This window comes from Cornus florida, unplaced genomic scaffold, assembly GCF_030987335.1.
Source record: "Cornus florida cultivar Cherokee Brave unplaced genomic scaffold, ASM3098733v1 CherokeeBrave_3.0.0_Hap2_Chr02, whole genome shotgun sequence".
In the NCBI taxonomy this organism is placed as follows: domain Eukaryota; kingdom Viridiplantae; phylum Streptophyta; class Magnoliopsida; order Cornales; family Cornaceae; genus Cornus; species Cornus florida.
Window position 1 is genome coordinate 75,125,419 of NW_026775572.1, and position 23,016 is coordinate 75,148,434.

A 23,016-nucleotide genomic window follows, 5' to 3' on the forward strand; every position below is an offset into this window, starting at 1 on the left:
AATTTTGTAAATTGAGAACTTCAAATGAATATTGATTGGTAATCTTTCTATTCAGTTGTAGGTCTTTTTATTTTGAAAGTAATATATAAAATCATACAATTTAAATAAGAAGAAGAAAAATAAAAAGGATAAGAAGAGAATAGAAAGTTACATACACATACGGGCATAACGTGAAAAAATAAAAAAATAAAAATGAGAGACTTTACCTGTCCCAAGTATTCATCCATGACCATTGATTCTATTATCTTTAGCTTTACCTGTGGCAATGAATTAAGACGACCCCACAAGATAAAGTTTCCAATGGTCTGCTTTCATAACAATACCTTTGTTTCTTTAAGACAAAATCTCCTAATAAAATTTTTATCACCACTTGTTTTCTCACATCGGACAAGACTTTTCTTCTGCTGTACTGTTGCTTTGACGTTTCAAACAAACCTAAATATCTACTGTACACTCCTGGGCACTTTCGCCTAAGAATAGAGAGAGAGAGAGAGTGTGTGTGAGTCAAGTCTTTGTAGTGTTAGTCTTCTTTTTTTTTTTTTGGGACTTTGTAGTGTTAGTCAATGAGAGCAACTTCTTCATTGGCCGAGCATTTCTAGGCCGCCCATTTCTAATGTAAGTCTTGGGTCTCCTCTGAGTCTGCTTCTGTAAGTCTTCCATATCATTTTCCAATAAACGAAAAGCAAGATATGAACAAGAAGCTTCAAGAAAACTAGTGTTTTCTGAATTATATGAAGCTAGTAAGCAAATAGCGAAACCATGAGTATTTGAACCCAAGTATCCAGGAAAAAGCAGAATATTTGATGGAAGAACGGGGGATCCTTTTGAATAACCTGTTCTAATAGGAAAGCCTTATATCTTGAAATTAATTCATCAAGTTGATAATAAAATCCATGGACGTTCCAGTGGCCATTATGCACTTGTTACACAACAACCCCTTCGAGGAAGGGCCAAGCAAGGGGGACAGCGGGTAGGAGAAATGGAGGTTTGGGCTCTAGAGGGATTTGGTGTTGCTCATATTTTACAAGAGATGCTTACTTATAAATCTGATCATATTAGAGCTCGCCAAGAAGTACTTGGGACTACGATCGTTGGAGGAACAATACCTAATCCTGAGGATGCTCCAGAATCTTTTCGATTGCTCGTTCGAGAACTACGATCTTTGGCTCTGGAACTGAATCATTTCCTTGTATCTGAGAAGAACTTACAGATTAATAGGAAGGAAGCTTAATCGGAATGAATCAGAATTTTTCTTCTATGATCGATCGGTATAAACATCAACAACTCCGAATTGGATTAGTTTCTCCTCAACAAATAAGCGCTTGGGCCAAAAAAATCCTACCTAATGGAGAGATAGTTGGAGAGGTAACAAAACCCTACACTTTTCATTACAAAACCAATAAACCGGAAAAAGATGGATTATTTTGTGAAATAATTTTTGGGCCTATAAAAAGCGGAATTTGTGCTTGCTGAAATTATCGAGTAATCGGAGATGAAAAGGAAGACCCAAAATTGTGAACAATGCGGAGTCGAATTTGTTGATTCTCGGATACGCAGATATCAAATGGACTACATCAAACTGGCATGCCCAGTAACCCATGTGTGGTATTTGAAACGTCTTCCTAGTTATATTGCAAATCTTTTAGATAAACCTCTTAAAGAATTAGAAGGCCTAGTATACTGTGATGTGTGATTTGATCGAAATTCTGATTTTACAGATTCGGAATGAGAAACTGTCATCCCATTCAATCCAATTGGGATGCCCCGGATCTGACATGTCTCTTGGGAGGAGTAACATGAAGCTCAGAATTATGGGTGCATTCAATACTCCAAAATAAAAGGGGAAATTGATCTATGGTTGATTTTATAACAAATAAATAGGAATTTCTAGTTGTACCTCGTAAAAAAAGACTTCTTTCTTTTGTGGAATTAGCCATTTTCTTTCTTTCAAAAGAAATTATGTTTCTGTTCAAGTAAGCAAATAGCAAATATGTCATGGTTACAGGAGTCTATCCATCGCATATAGGCTTTAAAGACATCGTGGCATAACCGTCGAGGTGAAGTCGGGACCTAAAAGATCGAATGGAACGATACATAGACAAATAAATCATTTATGAATTCCAAAGTACTCCTTTAATTTTAATTAAGGGGATTCATTATTCGAAGGGAAGTAGACTACTCAAGAATTTCACATTTCATTTATGTCGTAATTGAATAAAGAATTCAGAAAATCTAAAAAATAAATAAACAGAAGAAAGAATCAATCAAATCTTGTTTAGTCTGCACTGGGAACTTGAGTAAGGAGTAGATCTTTTGTTTAGGGGTTTTCTAGAATTTGAAAGCGAGAACTCCATTCTTTATTTAGTGTACCTACTTGAGCCGGATGAAAGGAAACTTTCACGTCCGATTTTGCAGGGGGAGATTTGATAGGATCCTATCCCAATTTTTCTTTTGCTAGGCCCATAGCTAAAAAACCCACTTTCTTACGATTACGAGGTTCATTCGAATATGAAATCCAATCTTGGAAATACAGCATCCCGCTTTTTTTTACTACCCAAGGCTTTGATACATTTCGAAATCGAGAGATCTTTACTGGAGCAGGTGCTATCCGAGAACAATTATCCGATCTAGATTTACGAATTATTATAGATTATTCCTTGGTAGAATGGAAAGAATTAGGGGAAGAAGGGCTCACAGGGAATGAATGGGAAGATCGAAAAATTGGAAGAAGAAAGGATTTTTTGGTTAGACGCATGGAATTAGCTAAGCATTTTATTCGAACGAATATAGAACCAGAATGGATGGTCTTGTGTCTATTACCAGTTCTTCCTCCCGAGTTGAGACCGATCATTCAGATAGATGGGGGTAAACTAATGAGCTCGGATATTAATGAACTCTACCGAAGAGTTATCTATCGGAACAATACTCTTACCGATCTATTAACAACCAGTAGATCTACGCCAGGAGAATTAGTAATGTGTCAGGAGAAATTGGTACAAGAAGCCGTGGATACACTTCTTGATAACGGAATTCGCGGACAACCAATGAGGGACGGTCATAATAAAGTTTACAAGTCATTTTCAGATGTACTTGAAGGCAAAGAGGGAAGATTTCGCTCTGCTTGGTAAACGGGTCGATTATTCGAGGCGTTCCGTCATTGTCGTAGGCCCTTCACTTTCATTACATCGATGTGGATTGCCTCGCGAAATAGCAATAGAGCTTTTCCAGACATTTGTAATTCGTGGTCTAATTAAACAACATCTTGCTTCGAACATAGGGGTTGCTAAGAGTAAAATTCGGGAAAAAGAACCGATTGTATGGGAAATACTTCAGGAAGTTATGCAGGGGCATCCTGTATTGCTGAATAGAGCACCTACTCTGCATAGATTAGGCATACAGGCATTCCAGCCTATTTTGGTAGAAGGGCGCGCTATTTGTTTACATCCATTAGTTCGTAAGGGATTCAATGCCGACTTTGATGGGAATCAAATGGCTGTTCATGTACCCTTATCTTTGGAGACTCAAGCGGAGGCCCGTTTGCTTATGTTTTCTCATATGAATCTTTTATCTCCCGCCATTGGGGATCCCATTTCCGTACCAACCCAAGATATGCTTATTGGACTCTATGTATTAACGAGCCGGAATCGTCGAGGTATTTGTGTAAATAGGTATAATCCATGTAATCGCAGAGACTATCAAAATGAAAATGAAAGAATTGACTATAAGTATACGAAAAAAGAAGAACCCCTAATAAAATTATTATCACCACTTGTTTTCTCACATCGGACAAGACTTTTCTTCTGCTGTACTGTTGCTTTGACGTTTCAAACAAACCTAAATAACTACTGTACACTTCTGGGCACTTTCGCCTAAGAATCGAGAGAGAGAGTGTGTGTGTGAGTCAAGTCTTTGTAGTGTTAGTCTTCTTGTTTTTTTTTCTATTTTTTTTTTTTTTTTTTTGGGGACTTTGTAGTGTTAGACAATGAGAGGAACTTCTTCATTGGCCGAGCATTTCTAGGCCGCCCATTTCTAATGCAAGTCTTGGGTCTCCTCTGAGTCTGCTTCTGTAAGTCTTCCATATCATTTTCCTATAAACGAAAAACAAGAAGGGACACAATTAACTTGTTTTAAGCAATAGAATTGGATTTTTAATTTTGTAAATGGAGAACTTCAAATGGCTATTGCCTCCATTTTTGCTTTCGTTTTTCTTTCCCATCTACCGCTTATTCACTCAGCTGAAGATGATACCAAAAGCCTACCCACTTGCCCACAGTCCTTCCTATGCGGAATTCACAGCCCCATCAGCTTCCCTTTCACAAATACCACGTATGGCCATTGCGGTATTGTGATAGATTGTGGTCAAACAGTTCCAAAGGTCCAAGTAGGAAGCCAACACTGGTATGATGTTATGATCCAAGTGACAAATTGCTTGAAATTCATGATCCCCTGCTTGAAGATCACATATCTCATAAAGATGTAATGACACGTTTAGGAATCTAACTCTTACCGAGTTTCCTTTCGTTTCCTTCACCATAACACCCAATCTCACCTTCTTCAAGTGCAACAATACTCCTCAAACAGAGTATACTAGTTACAACAAATGCATAGGCTACTCAATTTATTACAATTATCCAGGTTATGACGAACCTCCACCTGCTAGTCTTCTCCATGAATGTTCAGCTATTCAGCTGCCAATATCATTGTGGTCTCCAACCCCCGGACACCCATTTTCAATATTGACTGCAACTGTCCCTCTTGAATTGCATATATCCCATGATTGTCTTGATGTCAAAGCAGTGGAGGCCAATGCCTAAATATCCATCAAGAGTTTCAATGTCATGTGAAGGCAAAAGGTATGAGTGTTTCTATATATATAGATATATATATATATATATATGCTACTGTTTCTGCATTAAGTAATCCGTACAAACTAGTTCAAGATCTTCAAACAATAGGACTCTCTTTTAACACCTTTAATTGGTTCTTTACACCCAATTCCGTGTGCATAGCCTAAACCCATTAGAAAGATGAACTCCCATGTAATTGTCAAAAAGTAGTAATTGAATGACTTTGGATAGATATTGAAATCACATGGCCCGTTAAAAATTATATTCAATCTTTTCTTGTTATGTGGTTACATATTTTGTAGGTTAACGCACTTATAAATGCCCAAAAACAATATAATAATAATAAATAAAAATATGGCCTCCTAAAAACTAAAAAATTAATAATTCAGTTTGTTGTACTTGTGCTTGCATTGGTACATTTGACTCTTTTTTTCATAGGCTTTATGGGATGGGTGTAACAATATCCCTTCTCTTTTTGTCACCCTTTTTAAAGCATCTTCATTACCCTCACAAAGTCAAAATATAATAGGTGGATGAAAATAATACACTCTAATGGGCTCTTAAAAGACTTCTCATATTTTGAGATTGTTAAAACTAATATCATTAGCAGATTGGAGATTTGAAGCTCTTTTTCTAAATTAATGACATTGAAATAAAAATCTGAAGTTACCGCGGGCTTTAATGTTGTTCACGAAGATGGTAAGATTGAAACTTGGCCCCATTTTCTTTTTTCCCTCTCAATTATTTCACACAATGTACATCCAATTACACGCATTTCATGCAAAATCCATAACCCTTTTGCTGTTTTAGACTTTTGAATTAACTCCAATCTTGTTTAATTCTGGTCATTGAACAATTGAAACTTTGCCCAATAACTAATTCATTTCCTTTCTTTCCGTTATTTAAAGTGCCTATTAATAGCAAAATCAAGTTTTTCCAAGTATAAAATAAAATTTCCAATCAGAGGGCTACGACCTTCCGACAACCTTTTTTTTTTTTTTTTCTTAGGCATTGCACTTGGGGGTGGTAAAATGGTTCATGACTCACTGACCCACCCGCATCCACCTGCTTTAAAATGAATATGGGTGAATCATTTTAAAATATAAGTCAAAATGGTATGAGCACTTGTACATACACACACACATATATATATATGCGCTACTGTTTCTGCATTAAGTAATCCACACAAACTAGATCAAGATCTTCAATACCACAATAGGTTCTCCTCTGACTCTGCCTCTGCAACTCTTCCATATCAGTTTCCAAGTCAACATCTTAAGTTTTTTTTTCCCTGAATGTTAACTTTTTTTAAACAATAGAATTTGATTCTTCCTCTTAAGTTAATTTTGATACTGTACAATTGGGAACTTGGAATGGGTATTGCCACTCTCCTAGCTTTCTTCTTTCTCTCTCATCCAGTACTACTGGTTCTTCACTCAGTTGAAGATGACTATAAACTTTCTTGCCCACCGTCTCTCAAATGCAAAAAACTTGGCTCCTTCGGCTTCCCTTTCACCAATAGCACGCATCCCCAACTTGGACTCGTGGTAGATAAGTGTGATGAAGCTCCAATAGTCCAACTGATGGAGGGACACTGGTATTTTGTTAGACGAATAAATCATTGAAATTCATGATGAAGAGCTTTTTTTTTTTTGTTGGTTAAAATTCATGATGTAGAGCTTCACCATCACTTGTCCAACAAAAACTGTCAAGAATTTAACTCTTCCCAAGCTTCCTTTCATTTCCTTCAGGATCACATACAATCACACATTCTTCAAGTGCCACTATCCTCAATTTACCCCTCCAATGGGTGATTACAAAAATTTTCTTCAGGTGCAATGAGTTCCTTCTATTTTTCTTCTTCTGTAGCTTTTATTTTGTAGGCCAGAAATGTAAGAAATTCATCCAGATGAAAGAATCTCATCTTCATCATCAACAATAATATTTTTTTTAGCAGAGACCATACATTGTATGACTGAAAACATAGATCAAAAGATGAAACTCAAATCAATCAAACAGATATTTTAATGCAATCAAGTGCCATCTATTTGACACTCAAATCATTATTCTTCCTTCTATTCTTTATTTATTTTCCACTTTAATGATATGATAATTGTGAGTTTGTGACATCACTAACATGGTTCTGTATCACATTGATTGCAGGAAAAAGAAAGTACACATTGCTAATAACACTAGGATCAGGTAATATACCTCAATTAATTGATATTTGTAATAGATTAGGCATGATTTATATAACTTGGCGAAGAAAGTTTCATTAGGTAATCCATTACTTGTGTTGATTCTTTCGAAGAAAAACATATTAAATACAACTCTCTTTATATGTAAGATTCATGCGCCAATTGGCTTTATCTCATTTTATCGATCACAGGCATTTCAGCAGCTGTACTGCTAGTAGCAGTAATCCTACTCTGTCGCTTCAGGAGAAAATGCTCATTAGTTATATCCATGATCTTTTGGAAGAAGGAAAGAGAGAACCATCAACAACTTGAGATCTTTATGAAGAACTACGGGTCCCTTGCCCCAAAAAGATACGGTTATTCAGATGTTAAGAAAATGACCAATTCTTTTGTGTACAAACTTGGTCAAGGAGGATATGGAGGTGTATACAAGGGAAAGCTACAAAATGGGCGTTTGGTGGCAGTGAAGGTTTTGACCGGTTCAAAAGGTAACGGGGAAGAATTTACTAATGAGGTAGTAAGCATTAGTAGGACTTCCCATGTTAATGTTGTCACCCTTCTAGGTTTTTGTTTTGAGGGCACCAAAAGAGTTCTTATCTATGAGTTCATGCCTAATGGATCTCTTGAGAAGTTCATATATGATGAAAGTTCCTCAACAAAACGTCAATTAGGGTGGGAAACATTGTATCAAATTGCAATTGGCATTGCTCGAGGATTAGAGTACTTACACCGGGGTTGCAACACAAGAATTTTGCACTTTGACATTAAGCCTCATAACATTCTTCTAGATGAAGACTTATGCCCAAAGATCGCTGATTTCGGTCTTTCTAAACTATGCCCGAACAAAGACAGTATCATATCAATGTTGGGCGCAAGAGGGACGATTGGATATATTGCTCCAGAAGTAGTTTCAAGACGCTTCGGAGGGATATCTCACAAGTCAGATGTCTATAGTTATGGAATGATGGTTTTAGAGATGGTTGGAGGGAGAAAGAATATTGATGCTGGAGTTGATCATACCAGTGAAATATATTTTCCACATTGGATATACAATCGTGTGGAACTGGATGAGGATTTGGGACTTCATGGAATTATGAATGAAGAGGAAAATGAAAGAGCCAAGAAGATGATAATAGTGGGCTTATGGTGCATACAAACTGACCCATCAAATCAGCCATCTATAAATATGGTGTTGAAAATGTTAGAAGGGAGCCTAGAGTCCTTGCAAATCCCACCCAAGCCATTCTTTTCTTCTCCCCCAAGACCACCTGCAAATTCTTCAACCATACAAATATTGTAATATTGTGCTTTAATTATGTAATCTTAAGTGCACCATCATTTTTTATCTTACTTTGTATTGGTTTTCATCAAGTGATTTAACCAACTCAATCAAATCATTTGGTCTCATTTGGCTAATTGAATGAGAATCTTCTGTCTCAAATAAGGAAAAGTAGTCTCAAGTTCAATATTTTAAGTACTTGTGTTTTCCTTCATTTTCTCGAACATAAAGTGTAGCATTAAGAATTCATATGCTTTAAATATGACCATATCAAAAAAACCAACAATAACTCTGTAGGAAGCACTCAATATCAAGAGGGAGAACACACACAACTTTTATATAAAACTCACAAATTCTGATATATTCTTTCTCACTTCTTGCTTATAAAAGAACTTAAAAACATGTATTTATAGGCATCATTACATGACTCTAGAAAGACATAAAAGATAAGACAATAAATAAAACAATAAGTTTAACACAAGTGTTTTATTTCCCAATGAGATGGTGCATGTATTCCACACATGAGTTGGTTCATGTATTTAGTACTTGAGTTGGTTCATGTATTTGGTTTATTTTTCCAACAATGCCTCCCGTAAACCAAATTTGCTTTTCATTCCCAACTTTGCAAGATTCTTTTTGAATAAAATTCCACCAAAGAGGCTTTGTGAATAAATCAATCATTTGTTCATCCGTCTTGCAATATTCAACTTGAATAATTCCTTCATTGACAAGCTACTTGATAAGCGTCAAATATTGCATATTTAAGCGCCCTTAATTGCATTAGTTAAGCCCATTATTTGATCTGTTTATATAGATTAACTACATTTTTAGGTTTTTGTGTTTTTGCAGGTCTTATTACTAAAAAGGAATAAGAATAAGGTTTTAAAGGGTTTTGAAGCACAAGTCATATCGGGCCTACATTTCAAGTAATCATCTAAAAGAAATGACATGAAGAGGCGATGGATGCAACCGGAACTAAAGAAAGAATTATGTGCCAGAGTAGCATGCCTAGCGTCCGGACGCAAGAACTGGTGTTCGGACGCCACCTTCCAGAAGCTCGTGTCCGGACACATGCTGTGGCGTCTGGACGCAAGTATTCGCGTCCGGACGCAAGACCACGGGCCCCCATGTTATTTTAGTCCGATTTTGTTCTATTTTGAGTGGGGGATTCGAATTTTAAACTAGAATTTTGTATTTTGAACTCACGTAAGGATAAAAAAAAGGGGGAATGGCTGAAAGAGGAGAGTCTTAGTTTTGGTTTTGAAAAGATACAGAAAGAGGGAGGATTTTTAGGGTTCTTAGAGGCTAAGCTTGCAACAATGGTGAGACAGGGGATTCTCTTCTCTTCTTCAATCCTGGAGGTTGCTGCCATACTCATGAGAGGCTAAATCCCTTTTCTAGAGAGTTGATGTAACCTAGACCAAGTAAACATGTTTTGATTTGTATTTCATTTTTGGGATTTGTATTATATATATTTAGTTTCATAAATTAGAAGTATTTACATTGACTTGATGTACTTTACATTGAATTGATGCATGTGTTTATCATATGAATATATATTTGTGTTGATTTGTTATCTTATCTTAGAAATCATTTTGATACAAATATTACACTTGATTTCTTATAGTGACAATGGGAAAGAGTTTAAGGAATGGTTATATTGGCATGAAATTGAGCATTTATATAGGTTATACCTAAGGAAGATGGACCATGCTACACCCTTAGATTAATGTATTCAGGTAGATGGTCCACACCAACTGAAGATAATCTATAATATTTAATTTATTTCATGTGCTGCAACATACTATTGATTGACCTTGATAAGCCATGCTTAGAGAAGATAGTTCATACCACAATCTAGTTTAGGTGGATGAACCATGCTAACCAAAGATGGGTTATGCTTAGTCCTGAATGTATGATCTTCTTGACAATGTTGTGGTAGTTTTATGCTTCTACACATCATTTTCTATGTATAATTGTCAATCCCCAAGTTGAGTGTAAGTTTACCATGTTTATGAAAAGTTAAATTCGTAGGTTAAGTGACAAACCAATCGATTTTTCATCTCTATTATCAAATTGAAGAAGAAGTTTTATAATTCTGTTTGCAATAAACTAGCAATCCTTGTGGTTCGACAACCCCCTACTATAGGATTAATCTGCAATGATGAATGTGCTATTATTATAAGTGGTATTTTTAAGTGATACACATTTGTGCGCATCAACTTTTTCGCGCCATTGCCGGTGATTGCATACGGTTTTGTAATTAGAATTTAAAAAATTACTTCATTGTTTAATTGTATATATATTTTCATGTTTTTGATGTTTTTGTGTTGGTAGGGACTAAAGACTTTTCAGGAGATTTAATTGCGAAATTTGAAGTCTTAAGGACTTTGGGTGAGTTTTTTAAGTTCTTATTTATTTCTTTGTTTGGCCCTTGTCAAGGCTATTGCAAATTTATTGTTTTATTCAGAGCATAGGTCCTTGTCATGGCCAATTTAATTTGTTTTCATTATTGTTGAATTGAGAAGAAAGAGATCAATATATGTGAATGTATTGGTGAAGGGTTGTTGTGATTGTTGTGTTTGATAGTTGATAGTAGGTCGTAGATCATCATCTTTACCACATCTTGAGGAACCAATTGATATTGCTTTACTTGAAAGAACTCTTAGGCAGCAAAGAAGGAACTTTAGTGATCTTGAAATTTTAAGAGAACTTGAAATTGAAGTGAATAAAATGGCTACTAAACATGAGAATCTTAGAAATCCTAATGCTGAGAATGAAAATTTAGCACCAATGACTCTTAGAGACCATTTTGTACCCTCTACATACATATCTCCATCATGCATTGTCATGCCCAATGTTGAGGCTCGTCATTATGAGATCAAATCTATCATAATTCAAATGCTTCCAACATATCATGGGTTTGATAATGAGGATCATTCTAAACATCTTGATTAGTTTTTGGAAATCTGCTCCACCATCAAGATGAGGGATTTCCCCCAAGATGCACTTCATATGTTTCTCTTCCCATTCTTTTTAAAAGATAGAACAAAATATTGGTTGAACTCTCTTGTTGCTAATTCCATCACTTCATGGGTCCAATTGCAACAAGAATTTCTTAAAAAGTACTATCATGTGAGTAAGACCAATCAAATGCATTGTTCCATTCTTAGTTTTTCCCAAAATGATGGGAAAATATTATATGAGACGTGGGAGAGATTTCAAGATTTTCTGAGGAAGTGTCCGCACCACCAAATTCCAAAGTGGCAATTGGTGCAAGCCTTCTATGATGGTTTAACAGAACCACATAGGCAATTAATCGATTCTTCATGTGGGGGCATGTTTATGTCCAAAAATCCAGATGATGCATGGACTCTACTTGAGAACATAAGTGAAAATTTTATGCAACATAGTTCTCGTAGATCTTCTACATCGAATGTGGTTAAACCCTCAAATCCGTGTCAACCATGGACTCTTAGGGAAGAATCTTCTCAAATGGATGCCATAGCCCACAAAGTTTTTCAGTTTGTGGTACCACATCTCTCATCTTCTCAGAATTCTTCATCAAGTGCTATGTGTACACATTGCACAAGTACTTTTCATAATGCAGAAGATTGCCCCACACCGGAGCAATTTTCTGAAGGTATGCCAGAATAGGTTAATGCCATGTTCTCTCGCCTTAGAAATAATTCTTATTCTAATACATACAATCCAGGTTGGAAAGATCATCCAAATTATTGTGATGGCAACAAGCGCCACAAAATTCATCATTCCAAGGTTATGAGTAATCAAATTAATCTAATTCTCAGTCCATGAACTGGCCATTTCAAGCTTCTTCAAGCTATCGTCCTCCTTCATATAATGCGAATTTTTCCAGTCAGAATCATGTTCCATCACAACAATCCCAGTTGGATAAGCTAGTAAATTCAAACAAGCAGATAATAGCTGCCATTAGTGGTATGCAATCAACTATGCAATTGGTTAGTACTTATTCTCAATCAATAGCTAATATTGAAACTCAATTGGAACAATTGGCTAATTCAATAAATCAGCTTCACAAAAAGGACACTGGAAAACTTCCAGCTCAACCTGTGGTGAACCCGAAAGGGCAGTATATGATTGATGAGATCACTCATCCAAGTGGATCAAATCTTGAGCAAGTTCAAGCAATCACCACACTTCGGAGTGGATGAGTTGTGGACAATAAGGTTGATGAAAAAGTTGAAATTCTTGTTCCCAAAGATTCGACTTCTTCATCCAAAAATCTGAAAGATAGTCCAGAAATTCCAAAGGCCTATGAAAAAGTTGAAATTCCCAAGGATTCGACTTCTTTATCCAAAAATCATTATTCTTCCTTCTATTCTTTATTTATTTTCCACTTTAATGATATGATAATTGTGAGTTTGTGACATCTAACATGGTTCTGTATGACATTGATTGCAGGAAAAAGAAAGTACACATTGCTAATAACACTAGGATCAGGTAATATACCTCAATTAATTGATATTTCTAATAGATCATGCATGATTTATATAACTTGGTGAAGAAAGTTTCATTAGGTAATCCATTCACTAAACTAAAATCAGCAAACCTATTATTTGTGTTCATACAACTCTCTCTTTACATATAAGATTCATGCGCCAGTTGGCTTTACCTCATTTTATGGATCACAGGCATTTCATACAACTCTCTCTTTACATATAAGATTCATGCGCCAGTTGGCTTTACCTCATTTTATGGATCACAGGCATTTCAGCAGCTGTACTGCTAGTAGCAGTAATCCTACTCTGTCGCTTCAGGAGAAAATGCTCATTAGTTATATCCATGATCTTTTGGAAGAAGGAAAGAGAGAACCATCAACAGCTTGAGATCGTTCTGAAGAACTACGAGTCCCTTGCCCGAAAAAGATACAGTTATTCAGATGTGAAGAAAATGACCAATTCTTTTGCGTACAATCTTGGTCAAGGAGGATGTGGAGGTCTATACAAGGGAAAGCTACAAAATGGACGTTTGGTGGCAGTGAAGGTTTTGACCGATTCAAAAGGTAACGGGGAAGAATTTACTAATGAGGTAGCAAGCACTAGTAGGACTTCCCATGTTAATGTTGTCACCCTTCTAGGTTTTTGTTTTGAGGGCACCAAAAGAGCTCTCATCTATGAGTTCATGTCTAATGGATCTCTTGAGAAGTTCATTTATGATGAAAGTTCCTCAATAAAACGTCAATTAGGGTGGGAAACATTATATCAAATTGCAGTTGGCATTGCTCGAGGATTAGAGTACTTACACCGGGGTTGCAACACAAGAATTTTGCACTTTGACATTAAGCCTCATAACATTCTTCTAGATGAAGACTTCTTCCTAAAGATCGCTGATTTCGGTCTTTCTAAACTATGCCCGAACAAAGACAGTATCATATCAATGTTGGGCGCAAGAGGGACGATTGGATATATTGCTCCAGAAGTAGTTTCAAGATGCTTCGGAGGGATATCTCACAAGTCAGATGTCTATAGTTATGGAATGATGGTTTTAGAGATGGTTGGAGGGAGAAAGAATATTGATGCTGGAGTTGATCATACCAGTGAAATATATTTTCCACATTGGATATACAATCGTGTGGAACTGGATGAGGAATTGGGACTTCATTGAATTATGAATGAAGAGGAAAATGAAAGAGCCAAAAAGATGATAATAGTGGGCTTATGGTGCATACAAACTGACCCATCAAATCGGCCATCTATAAATAAGGTGATGGAAATGTTAGAAGGGGGCCTAGAGTCCTTACAAATCCCACCCAAGCCATTCTTTTCTTCTCCCACAAGACCGCCTGCTGATTCTTCAACCATACAAATATTGTAATATTGTGCTTTAATTATGTAATCTTAAGTGCATCATCATTTTTTATCTTACTTTGTATTGGTTTTCATCAAGTGATTTAACCCGCTCAATCAAATCATTTGATTTCATTTGCTCAATTGAATGAGAATCTTATGTCTCAAATAAGGAAAAGTAGTCTCACGTTCAATATTTGAAGTACTAGTGTTTTCCCTCATTTTCTCAACCATAAAGTGTAGCAATAAGAATTCACATGCTTTAAATTTTACCATATCAGAAAAAATAAGAAGAAATCCTTATAATACTTACTCATAATCCTCACATAAAAAGATCACATAGCAGTTAATTCAAGCATAGATGTGTTTGCGAGCTAAACATACCTCAGCAATGCAGTTGATTGTGGAGAAAACTTCTTCAACTCAGAGCTGTAGTTAGACCACTAATCAAGGATATAATCGGCACTGAATAATTGGCTATCAACAGGACCACCCAGTCTTTCTCAGTCATTTATCCATTCAGAACTCTCCTGTTGATCCCAATGCATCTTTAAGAGAATTCATTTTAGGCAAGTCTTTGTGCTTTCCACCTTACATCACTTCCCTAGTTCCTGAGCTTCAAACCATTCCACCACCCTCTATTGACCGCCCAAAGTCTGTGCTAAGGACCATATCCCTCAGTCAACTGGGCTTCTCCGGTGTGGAGCTCCCCCATTATTCCCCACCAATCTTTCATTCTCACAGTTTTTATTTGCCAATGTTGCTGAAAGTCATGACCACATTTTCATTCACTGCCCATATTCAAAGTTCATTTGGCAAAAGATTCATAAAAAAAATGTGGATACCACACACTCCCATATTCATGGAATGACTTCCTTATATGGCATCATCCAATTGGAAACAAAAATTGAAAGCTGGTAGAGTTTTAACAATGGAAGTGTATCATATTTGGATGGAGAGAAACAACAGAATCTTCAGAAATAATCTGCCCATCTGTACTAGACATGGCTTGCAATCGTGAACACTGTTTGATTACCATTGTTCTAAGTGAATTTGGGTAAATGTTCATACACAGAAACTATTGAAAGTCTGTCCACAATTTCCCACCTTCCTACCTTGCGATTTGTGGGTGCTCAATCTAGGGAGGTAGATTACAATTTCTAATATATTGATATAATTTAAGGACTTTAATATACAGCTACAATCGGCTGCCGTTTTAGAAATATATATGTTTTTTCAATAGTATAAATTGAAATATTAGTTTTGAACTTTTGACCATGGAATATACTTGATTATTTTAATATACTTGTTTATTAACTATTACATCGGTGTTTTTCGACTTCAGAGGCCGGCAACCAGCTTCTATGGATGCCATTTGCTTGGTAGTTAAGGCATTACCATTTGAGAATATTACAACTCTGAATATGTTATATACAATGGGAATCTTGGCATCTATACTAATAGAAAAGATTCTCTCTCTCCTGTATAACTTGTACAATCCAGAGAAGTACCTTATAAAAATATTGTGTTAGGATCAAAGAATACGATAGAAATTTTTATTTATTTATTTATTTATTTTCGATAAATTACAGGAGAAGATTTTGATCCCACAATATTGCTCTTAATAAGGCTCGAACACTCAATCCCCCTCTTTGAAGAGGAGAAACCATACTATTTGGACTAGATTCAATCCTTGTAATGGCAAAATGAGTGATTGTGCTACTTGCATGAATAAGAAAATAATAATAATAATAATAGTACTATTTCATAAATTTCTTATATTTTTTTTCTTGTCTTAGCCTAAAGCTCACTTTGTTTGAACATGGACTTTGACTTGTCTTACCCTAAAGCTCACTTTCCTTGAACCCTAAAGATGTGTGGCAATGGCATCATATATAGGGGTCCAGCAAATTGGGAAGCTTTCTAATGGAGCTTCATCAAGACCCATCAGTCCAACATTACAGGAAGAAACAATAGTGGGTTTCAATGATGAAGCAACGACAATAATGGAGCTGTTTACTGAAGAACATGAAAAGCAATTAAAAGTTGTGTCAATTGTTGGAATGCCTGGACTCGGTTAAGACAACTCTAGCCAGAAAAGTGTACAATCATCCTCTCATCCAATATTACTTTCATATTCGTGCTTGGACTTATGTGTCTCAAGTATATCAGAAAAGGGATTTGTTGCTTTCCAATTTAGATATGATATTTGCCAGATCAGCGATGAGAAGTTAGGTGAAGACTTGCACAAACGCTTGAAAGGGAGGAGATATCTTCTTGTTGTGGATGATATATGGAATGTGCACGCCTGGGATGATTTGAAAAGATATTTTCTAAATGACAGAAACGGAAGTAGAAATATATTCACTAGTCAGCATGAAGGTGTGGCTTTAGCTTTGCATGCTAAATTTCACTGATTGCTTTTTCTAGATGAAAATGAAAGTTGGGATCTATTACGACTAAAGACATTTCAGGAAGATAGTTGCCCTCAAGAGTTGATGGAAACTGGAAAGCAAATTGCCAGAAAATGTCAAGGACTTCCCCTTGCAATTATTGTAATATCTGGGCTTCTTGCCAAAAAAGACAAGACACTTGAATGGTGGAAGCATGTTGCTGAAAGTGTAAGTTCATACATTGTTCGTGACCCTGAGAAATACATGGACACATTAGCACTAAGTTACAACCACTTGCTCTGCACTTGAGACCATGTTTTCTCTATTTTGGAGCATTCCCAGAAGACTGAAATTCCTGTGCGACAATTGATATGGTTGTGGAACACTGAGGGATTCATATGGAAAAATGACGAGAAAAGCTTGGAGGAAGTGGCAGAAGATTACTTGATGGATCCGATTGATAGAAGTCTTGTAACTGTTTCCAAGAAAAGATTTAATGGTGCAATCAAAGCATGTCGTTTCCATGATCTCTTACATCACTTGTGCTTGAGAAAAGGTCAGGAAGAGAACTTCCTTCATGCGATTTCCAAAGAAGCTTACGTAAAGAGTTTATTAGTGGAGGTTATTCTAAAGGTATATTTTTGGTGGATTGATAGATCTCATCCTTCAATTATTGCAAATACAGAACATCACATATGTGTTCATTCTATGTTGTTGAGCTTACCTCTTCAGAGAATTTATCTTATGCCAATGTGCCAATACGTCCAGAGTCTGCTCTATCTTGTCCTTTAGCCCTTCAGATTAGTGCAATAACTTATATCTAATGAATCCGCCATTCATTTATCAAGAATTCATATGTCTTAAGGTTTTGAATTTATCATCCTTCCAATTTCCTTCATTTCCATGGGAAATTTCACAGTTAGTTCTTCTGAGGTATTTAGCGCTTCACATTAGACAAGATGCATATTTCCCTCCATCAATATCCAACCACTTGAACCTAAAAATCCTTATTGTTGAAGGACTAAAAGGTTTGTTAGTTTTATCACATAATGTATGGAAGTTGGAAAAGTTGAGGCATCTCTACACTATGATCCAGAGAGTACCCGATGATGGCTTCTGCTTTGTTTTGGATGACCTACAAACCTTGGGCAAACTGCATCTTTATAGTGGAGACGAAGAAGCCTTGAAATGGATGCCCAACCTTAACAAACTAAAATGTTGTATAAGGAAAGGATTGAATGGGGATGATCATTTTACAAAATTGGACTTTCTGATTCACCTTGAAACCTTGAATGTGAGTGCAAAAGGTTTCAACTCCAGATAAGTTCCCCCTTAGTCTAAAAAGTCTAACTTTATCATATGTTGGTCTACGTTGGGACTTGGGAGCAATTTTTTGGCTGTGAATTCAACTCCTTCTTCACCTTTATATTTCAACCTTTGTTTGTTATATTCAGTTGGCAACACAAGAATCTTGCACTTTTCCATTAAGCCTCGTAACATTCTTCTAGATGGAGACTTGTGCCCAAAGATCGCTGATTTCGGTCTCTTTCTAAACTATGCCCAAAGAAAGAGAGTATCATATCAAAGTTAGGTGCAAGAGGGACGGTTAGGAATATTGCTCCCAAAGTATTTTCAAGAAGGTTCTTATGGAATGATGGTTTTAGAGATGGATGGAGAAAGAGAGAATATTGATGTTGGAGTTGATCATACCAATGAAATATATTTTCTACACTGGATATACAAGCATGTGGAGCTTGATGACGATTTGGAATTGTATGGTATAATGAATGTAGAACAAAATGAAAGAGCAAGGAAGATGATAATAGTTGGCTTATGGTGCATACAAACTGACCCCTCAAATAGGCCATCCATAAATAAGGTGATGGAAATGTTAGAAGGGAGCTTAGAGTCCTTGCAAATCCCACCCAAGCCATTCTTGTCTTCTCCCCCAAGACCGCCTGCGGATTCTTCAACCATACAAATATTGTAATATTGTGCTTTAAATTATGTAATCTTAAGTGCATCATCATTTTTTATCTTACTTTGTATTGGTTTTTATCAAGTGATTTAACCAACTCAATCAAATCGTTTGATCTCATTTGGCTCAATTGAATGAGAATCTTATGTCTCAAATAAGGAAGTTCAATATTTTAAGTACTTGTGTTTTCCTTCATTTTCTCAACCGGAAAGTGTAGGAAAATGATGAACATCACGAAATGGCAGCAGTATTGCTTTTCTACTCTGAAGAAACGCTAAAAGGGGAGAGACTTATACATGGAGTGTATATGGAAGAGAATATTACTGCAAATGTATATGAAGGGAGAGGTCTGATTTTGAAGATTGGTTTTTAGTGAGAGAAAATATTGTAACCATGCGTATCTCTTTCTCACTATCAATTTTTTTTTCAATGAAAATCAGTTGCAGTCACCTCTATGCAACAAACTTGACTTATCATTTCTGTCAACGATGATGTTAATAAAAATTAAAAAAAATTAAAAAAATTAAAAAATAAAAAAACTTTAATTTTATTACCGGTAATTCAGATTTGATCTCATGGAAAAAACCACTAAATTAGATTATATTAAGAAAAGGAAAAATTGTAATTGAATCATCCCATTGTGTAACAATTGGATCAGGTTGAGGATTTTATTGTGCAATCACTCTGTTTTGAACTTTGGGAAAACATTATATGGCATCCACTAATTTTATCTGTGGCAAAATAGCCTAAAATCACTCCATATTACCCCATATATGAAAATATTGTGTGTATTCATGTGGAAAACTTGGACTATGAAGAAGCCACTTATGATTTGTGATGCACATCTCGAAAGTGTAGCATTAAAAATATATATGCTTCAAATGTGACCATATCTGGAAAACCAGCAAGAACTCTTTATAATACTTACTTATAGTCCTCACACAAAATGGGTATTAGAGCAATAATTAATGAAGCATGGATATGTTTGGGAGCTAAAAATACCTCAGCAATGCAGTTAGATGTGGGGAAAGCTTCTGCAATTCCCTCATTTATCCATTCAGAAACTCTCCTGTTGACCCCGATGCCACTCGAAGAGAATTCATTTCACACAATTCTTGGAGATTTCCAACTTCCATCACTTCCCTCTATTGACCGCGCAGACTCTGTGCTCTGGACCATATCCCCCAGTCAACTGGACTTCTCTGGTGTGGAGCTCCTACAATATTCCCCGCCAATCTTTCATTCTATGGCTAGCAGTCCAGCAACAGCTCCCCGCCTTATATGTTCTACTGGCAATCCCATTCCCATCTATGTTTTTTTTAGCTGCCCATTCTCTGCACCGATTTGGACATTTATACAAACACATTGTGGGTTCCATATAGCCATGCCCAATTGAATCTCTCTGGTTAATTTGGTGCTCCAACCACTGGAAGTCTCAAACTGGATCGATAGGCTCGACCCAAAATGCAAGATTGTTTAAAGGAAAATCCTCTTCGCAATCGTGCATCGTCAACTTAATTATGGATACCATCTCAGGAAAGCTACACACTTTCTATCAATGAGAGATTCCAGAGAGTCCCAGCATGGTCAGTTAAGATGGAACATGATTTCACTGGAATCACACCATGGCTTCAACACCGGAGATGTTGAGATCTCTTCCATCTTTTGAATTCCTAAATACTGCTTCCTCTTTGTAACCATTAGGCAGTAGTTGTGTTTCACTTGTAACTGGCCTTCGGGCCTCACCCCATTTTTTTGTGCTTTCGTAATTACAATTAGTTGGTTGTTATGTTTCACTTGTACGGTGTGGTTGTTTGAAGGTGTGGATTACAATAATTAGGAGTGGCAAATGGTCGGCCAAAGATCGAATTGAAAATGGACGGATCGAATATGGGTCAAGACTTATATTCAATCCGTTCTACACGGGCTAAAAATAAGTGGGTCAAAAATAAACTGGGTCAACCCGCTCTAACCCATAGACCCATTAAATTTTTATATACAAATCCAATTGTGTCTTGTTTCTATTTAAGCCATAGCGCCGACTTCTAAAAGTATCAAACTCCTACAAATAAATTTTTTATTTAGTATAATACAAATTATAGAATATTAAAGATGAAAATAAATATAATTCACAATGGCACGAGCTTACTTACATCTATTTTATCTACATCACTAGTAATGTCGGCTCTTAATGAAGAGGGGGTTGCAAAAGAGAAGATACGCACATACTCTTTAAAAAGCATATATAAATTCTCAAGGACTATTTTAGCCCTTGCCTCAAATGTCTCCTCATCAAGCTTTGAAAAACAATATCCCACATATTCCAACTTATATCGGGGATCCAATATTATTGCAAAAGATAACACCATGCTTTAACACTCCCAATACTTATCAAACTTTTTTTTCATCTGCGTTGCCATAGAACGTATAGCAGTGTCTGTACTACTCAACTGCTCATTTATGAGGAGTTCTATTTTCCAAACCCCATGAAAATACAAATTAGCTGTAAAATACTTACTTTCTGAAAAAAGGGTTGTGAGATCATAAAAATGTTCCAAAAACTTAGCTATTTTACTCCTCATCTAATGGACTAGTTTTGAAATTTGTGTCAATCAACTTTAGTAAATAAAATGCTTGACGAAACCTTAATGCGCTCTCAATCATAAGATAAGTGTAATTCCATCTTGTTACCATATCTTGACGCACTTTCTTGCTACCTTTCAGTGAGAGCTAAACAATGCATTCTGCAAATTTGATTTTTCTTCCCTCGAACCCTCTTACATATTTCACACTTTCACGAATCTTAAGGATAGACTCATCTATCACTTTTAATCCAGCTTGTACAATTAGATTCAATATGTGAGTACCACAACGCACATGGAAAAACCCTCCTTTACATAACAAGCTAATAGTCATAGAAAATTGATTCATCAAGAAATCCACCAAACCATCATTGTACGATGCGTTGTCCAAAGTAATTGAAAATACTATTTTCTCAACTCCCCATTCTTTTAAAAGATGAATAATTTTTTCTACCAAGTTTAGACCATGATGTGGAGGGGGCAAATGATGAAAACTTAAAATCCTCTTCCTCGATACCCAATTTTGATCTATATAATGAGCCGTGATAATCATGTATCAATCTTGAGTTTCTCTTTCTCTCTCTCATGCATTTTCAATATATCAGATTTAGCGGTATTCCTTGAAATGCATTTTACTTCTAGGTTTAAATAGCAATGAAGCTTTCTAGTACCTTCATGTTCCACAAAGTTGAATTAATAGTGATGCCTAATAATTGCAAAAGACACCATATCCTGGTATGTGCCTTACTGAAATACAGAAATAGGTCGAGGCTCACATGCATTACGTTTAGGACACCAGTTAACATGGCATATCATATTACTAGTGCCACTTGATGAATTCACAGTATACTCCTTATCATACCAGTTACATGTTGCTTTGGCACTTTCATCAATAGCTTTAACGGGCTTTTTCATGAAATGCTCCCACACTTGAGAAGTATACCTCTTAACACGGTTTGAATTATTACTAGAATCTTGCTCCACAATTTGTTCAACAGAATCATCATTATACTCCTCCATTATGTGCACCAATTTGAAGATAAACTTCTATCATTCATAAATGAAAATGTAACAATTTAAGAATCACACCACTGTTACAACTAAAAAAAAAAAAAAAAAACTAAAATAGTGTATTTATACCAAATAGGTGTTCTGTATTTGTTGTGTAAATTGAAAAGTATATATTTATATATCAAAAGTGAGAATTTATATGCTATGCACTTGGCAACTTAACCAAAAAAACATTGTTGTTTGTGTGTGCAATTATAGGTGAGGTGGTGAGTGATGAGCGCTGAATATTGCATACTTGAGCCTCTAAATATACGTACGTTAAAGCCTAAAGTGATACTTCTATCCATTGTAAGACTAATTTATATTTATTTTGTGTTTATAGGTACTAAGAGAAACGGTTAAAACCGGGACCTTATAATGAAAAAACTACTATCAAAGCTTGCACAGTCGTTGTCGGTCATTCAAAGCAAGTTGAAAGCTTAAATGGTGAAGTTTGGAAGAATTCCAGTACTAGAGCTCGAACCTAAGTCCTGAGGCTTGAGCCCTGTAAGAAAAAGAAGAAAATCAACAAGGCATTAAAGCTCGAGCCTTGTACCTTCAGAGCTCGAGCCTTATTCAATGGTGCTCAAGCCTTACCTCAGGGTACTCGAGCCTTGGCCTCAAGCTCGGGCCTGAGGCGTCAGAATTTGAAGAGTTGACTTTAGAGAAAAACCAAGCTCCCAGGGCCTCGTGCCAGACCTTAAGGATCGAGCACCATCATTTAAAGCTCGAACCTTTAGCACCAAAAGCTCAAGCCTTATGAAGCTTGGATCAAGCAATGTTACAAGAAGATAATCCCAAAATATTCTAAGTGTTGAAAGAAAAGACGTTTCGGAAAATAGTTGAAGAAATTTGACTAAG

At 36.1% G+C, this 23,016-nt stretch overlaps 2 protein-coding genes and 2 pseudogenes across 4 annotated transcripts; all 4 read left to right on the forward strand.

The window, feature by feature from the left end:
• The first annotated feature begins 865 nt into the window (after nt 1-865).
• Nucleotides 866-3,873, forward strand: LOC132296431 (DNA-directed RNA polymerase subunit beta'-like; annotated as a pseudogene).
• Nucleotides 3,842-8,504, forward strand: LOC132295324 (PR5-like receptor kinase). 3 transcript variants are annotated; one of them, XM_059793536.1, is made up of 3 exons: nt 3,842-4,853; nt 7,011-7,049; nt 7,237-8,504. In XM_059793536.1, exon 3 carries the CDS (start codon nt 7,314-7,316, stop codon nt 8,343-8,345), a length of 1,032 nt encoding a protein of 343 aa, XP_059649519.1. In that variant the 5' UTR covers nt 3,842-4,853; nt 7,011-7,049; nt 7,237-7,313; the 3' UTR covers nt 8,346-8,504. The 3 variants fall into 3 exon arrangements, with proteins under 3 accessions (XP_059649519.1, XP_059649520.1, XP_059649521.1); XM_059793537.1 differs by having other exon boundaries at nt 7,246-8,504; XM_059793538.1 differs by having other exon boundaries at nt 3,842-4,066.
• A 4,257-nt stretch (nt 8,505-12,761) lies between these two features.
• On the forward strand, nt 12,762-14,180 carry LOC132296432 (LEAF RUST 10 DISEASE-RESISTANCE LOCUS RECEPTOR-LIKE PROTEIN KINASE-like 2.4; annotated as a pseudogene).
• A 1,855-nt stretch (nt 14,181-16,035) lies between these two features.
• LOC132296433 (putative late blight resistance protein homolog R1A-3) lies at nt 16,036-17,869 on the forward strand. Its single transcript, XM_059794637.1, has 5 exons — nt 16,036-16,228; nt 16,325-16,534; nt 16,583-16,773; nt 16,879-17,178; nt 17,465-17,869. Exons 1-5 carry the CDS (start codon nt 16,036-16,038, stop codon nt 17,867-17,869), a joined length of 1,299 nt encoding a protein of 432 aa, XP_059650620.1.
• The last annotated feature ends 5,147 nt before the right edge of the window (nt 17,870-23,016 follow it).